This window comes from Triticum dicoccoides, chromosome 7A (genome assembly GCF_002162155.2).
Source record: "Triticum dicoccoides isolate Atlit2015 ecotype Zavitan chromosome 7A, WEW_v2.0, whole genome shotgun sequence".
In the NCBI taxonomy this organism is placed as follows: Eukaryota; Viridiplantae; Streptophyta; class Magnoliopsida; order Poales; family Poaceae; genus Triticum; species Triticum dicoccoides.
In genome coordinates this window covers 731,584,742-731,588,451 of record NC_041392.1, presented here as the reverse complement: position 1 = coordinate 731,588,451, position 3,710 = coordinate 731,584,742, and the positions used below count along the sequence as shown (strand labels likewise).

The window sequence follows — 3,710 nt, the reverse complement described above, 5'->3', positions numbered from 1 at the left end:
TCTAGATGCTATGATGCATCTATATTCTTCTTTGAACTATATATGTCGCTTGCCCTTGTAGGGTGTGTATGTCGACCAACAATTGTTGAAACATGTATCCCTTGCATGGTCTCGACATAGATTGTATCCATGCATGTTGCTTTGTACAAACTTATATGCTTTTGCACATTGGTATGATTTGTTGCTTCAGACTTTTATTTTGCCGCAACAACACCATTTTTCTTGGCTCATACAATATGCTCACTTGCACACATCGCACATATTTATTGATATGTCATCCCTCTTCTCGATTTCATGCATGCCTTGTAACACACTTTTTAAAATTTTGATCCTTCCCCGTGTAAAACTTCTCCGTAAACTCCATTTGTCTTGAACATTGCAGTTGATCAATTTCCAATTTGTTCTCTGTCGAGACCAACCAACATGGATTTAATCTATACTATAAATATTTTCCCGTAAACTTATCTCAACTATAAATATCTTCTTATATAAATCTTATAGCTAAATCTATGTTTGATACACTAAACTATTTTTAGCGTGTTATCTTTTTAGTGGGTATCCATCATTACATAATATCTCTGTACAATTTGTTTCAATCTTTAGCTTTTCATGGATTCATACCAGTACTGTAATTTTTTTGGTATTTTATATTAAGAATATCATTTGTAAAATAGGGTTATACTTTGAAAATTCAGTAATATTAATTTGTAGCACGCTCTACATGGATGCACGCATTTACATATTTGAGTCCTTCACGGAAGTCTGTAGGTGGACATATGCTTCGTACGTATTTGCTTTTCTCTGAACCTACGTATTTTTTTAAACACCTACGTGCTGCAAAACATCTAGGTGCTTTTCTTTTATAAGTTTCTGGGAACCTACGTGCTTGTGTTGGCTTGGTGCCGGTTTGTATCTTTTTTTGTGTGTCCTTTACGGACTCACATTGTCTACCTTTGGTAAACAATGCACGTGCCAAACTTGTATAATCGATTTATTTAGGCAGGCTTGATTCTAGCACCTGGGATGTATAAAAATGGATGGATGGATGGATAGAAGATAGATAGATTTTAACAACAAAGATGTTCTTTTAAAAAAAAATGTTCAACGGCATAGCGCAACTAGCTATTAGAATTTTCATCACACTGTGGACGCAGTACAACTTCGTTTTAACCACTCCTGAGAGGGAAATTGCATATTTCAATAGAACTTCGCGGATTGCATTCCCAGCAGATATTGGATGAACCACCTCCAAATCAAGGACATAAACAGAAGATTACAAAATATATAAGAGAGCAAGCAATTGCATTAAGATGAACTTCTACTAATTAGGCGGCAGCACGCCAAGGAGCATGTCCTTCATAAGAGTGGGGCAGCTGCTGCAGAGATGTTCAAACCCTTCTGTCTCTACGACAGCCCTCAGGTTCGGCGGGCTACGGAGAAACTCATAGCTTGCCTTCTTCAGCCAGACACAGCCGTGTTGCTCGGCGAGTGCCAGGATGCTGGTCAGCGTGCCCACTTCGATGTGGAGTTTCTTCTCGCACATCGCTCTAAGCCTTCGGAGGTCGTACCTGTCCGCCGCGACGAGCAGGTGTTGCAGCAGGACCCCCTCGCCCTCGTTCTCATCCGTCCTTGGCACGGGCAGCGAGTCTCCGTAGATGAACCCCAGCATTGCCTTGAACACCGCCGCGTCCATGTCGTCTATCTGCACGACGGCCGACGACGTGCCTTCCTTCATGTGGCCAAAGAGAGCTGCCTTGAAGACGGTAGAGCGTGCAGCGAGGACGCAGCGGTGTGCGGCAAACGTCTCACCGCCGACCTGGAAGGTAACATCGGCGCCCTCCCCTGCAATGAGAAGGTCGTTGAAGTTTCTTTGCATGTCCGACGGCGGCACTACGATAGAGGCCAAAGTGTCGACGCATATCGGATCTACGACTACGATGTCGCAGCGGATGGTGAAGCTGTCGTCCTTGAAGTGTTTGGATTTCTCCAGGACGTCCCTTCGCACGAACTTGTGGAATTCTTCTGTCTCCTCCCAGAGTTGGAACTCGAGTACTCTGCTTGCATGGATGCGTGCCGGCTCCTGCTTCTCCGTCTCGTCCACGAAACTGAACTCGACCTGCGCCTTCACGGGCTCTTCGGTTCCAGTGGCTACCTTTCGGAGGAAAATACTAAGTGAGATGAAGCCGGCGTTGTCAGTGTTATTGCCGTTGGGGTAGCAGAGGATATGCAAATGAGTGCCTCCGACTGTGATGCAGCGTGACAAAAAGGGCTCGCCCGCTGGAGTGCGCGAGAGGCCTTCGACGACAAGCAAATGGTACCCGCTAGTGCCAGCTATGGCAGGTGAGGCTGCTTTGCTCAGGATCTTGCCGTCGGCGATGACAGATAAACCCGCGAAGGACATGATTGATTGATGAATCGGCAACTGCAAGTAATTTGCAACGTTATGATGCCGCACACCAGTAGATATGAGAGAGAGAGAGAGAGAGAGAGAGAGAGAGAGAGAGAGAGAGAGGTGAAACAGCAAACGAACTAACCAACGGAGGATCGCCTTATGTCGCCGGCCGGCCGGCCGTGTGGGAGACCAAGCTGTTGAACTTGAACCTAGTGCTCGAACTATGGGCAAATCACAAGGATCGTACGAGAACTGTGGCTACACTTACCCTGGAATTAATCGCACTTTGTCAAATGCAACCAACGCCCTTGAACTTCCAACCCGTGCATGCAACGTGACCGTGACCACAAATACAAGATGGCAACAATGTCTGTTTCTGGAAGCAGATTGTAACAATAGATTAAACACACGAATAGAAGCCAATTTTGTGTGATGCCTCTTCTTATCTCGAGAGAAGCTGACTAGTGATCCGAATAAGGATGTATCATTTAATCTAAGCAGGAAGTTCGACGTATGGGCTGACTCTCTTAGACTAGCCACAGTGGGAGTAAGATCTCTTTCAATTGATAGTTGCTTAGATAAGGTGCTAAGCACATTAAATAATTTAGCAAGTATAGTCCCCAATGCATTGGTGTTTAAATTGTTGTTGCTAAGCTCCCTTCATTTAATGACTTAGCTACTAAACTCTTTACCGAAAAAGGCTTTCGCCCCGCTTTATATATAAAGCAAAGACCAACATCATCCAGAAAAAATGCACGCCAACACCACACACCCAAGGTAGGATACAAAAGCGCTGAGCTCAGCAACACCACCCCTAGCACACTACCACGAAGAGATTAAGTTGCATACAACGAACCATGGACTCCAAAGCGGCGCCTTTAGGAAGGATACGACACCGGAGCGCCACCACCGCCAGATCCGAGGATCAGAGTTTCCCCTGGAGCCGCACGACGGGTGGTGAGAGCCGCGACGACGCCTTTAAGAGGGGAACGAGCTTCGCCGTCACCGGTCCGTCCGAAGATAGAGCAGGTTTCACCCCGGCCAACACTCACCGCCACTGAATGCTACACCCCGGCTACCACACCGCCCACGCGGCCATGGTCACCGAGTAGCGCCAAGACACGGGCTCTGCCCAAGAGCACCGTGCTACCGCCACCAGGGCCGCCGCCCCGGCATCCAAGACCTTGACACCACCGCACCCGAGACCCGCCGGTACCCCAACCAAAGAGACGAGCGGAAGAGGACCCGCCTTTGCACCCCTGGTCCACTCCGAGTGTCGAGAACCAATAGGTCGGCCAGCACTGGCATCCATCGACCC

At 47.4% G+C, this 3,710-nt stretch overlaps 1 protein-coding gene across 1 annotated transcript; it reads right to left on the bottom strand.

Moving 5' to 3' along the window:
• Positions 1 to 1,321: 1,321 nt before the first annotated feature.
• On the bottom strand, positions 1,322 to 2,401 carry LOC119334087 (BTB/POZ and MATH domain-containing protein 2-like). The gene has a single exon (XM_037606745.1). It carries the CDS (start codon positions 2,399 to 2,401, stop codon positions 1,322 to 1,324), a length of 1,080 nt encoding a protein of 359 aa, XP_037462642.1.
• Positions 2,402 to 3,710: the final 1,309 nt, after the last annotated feature.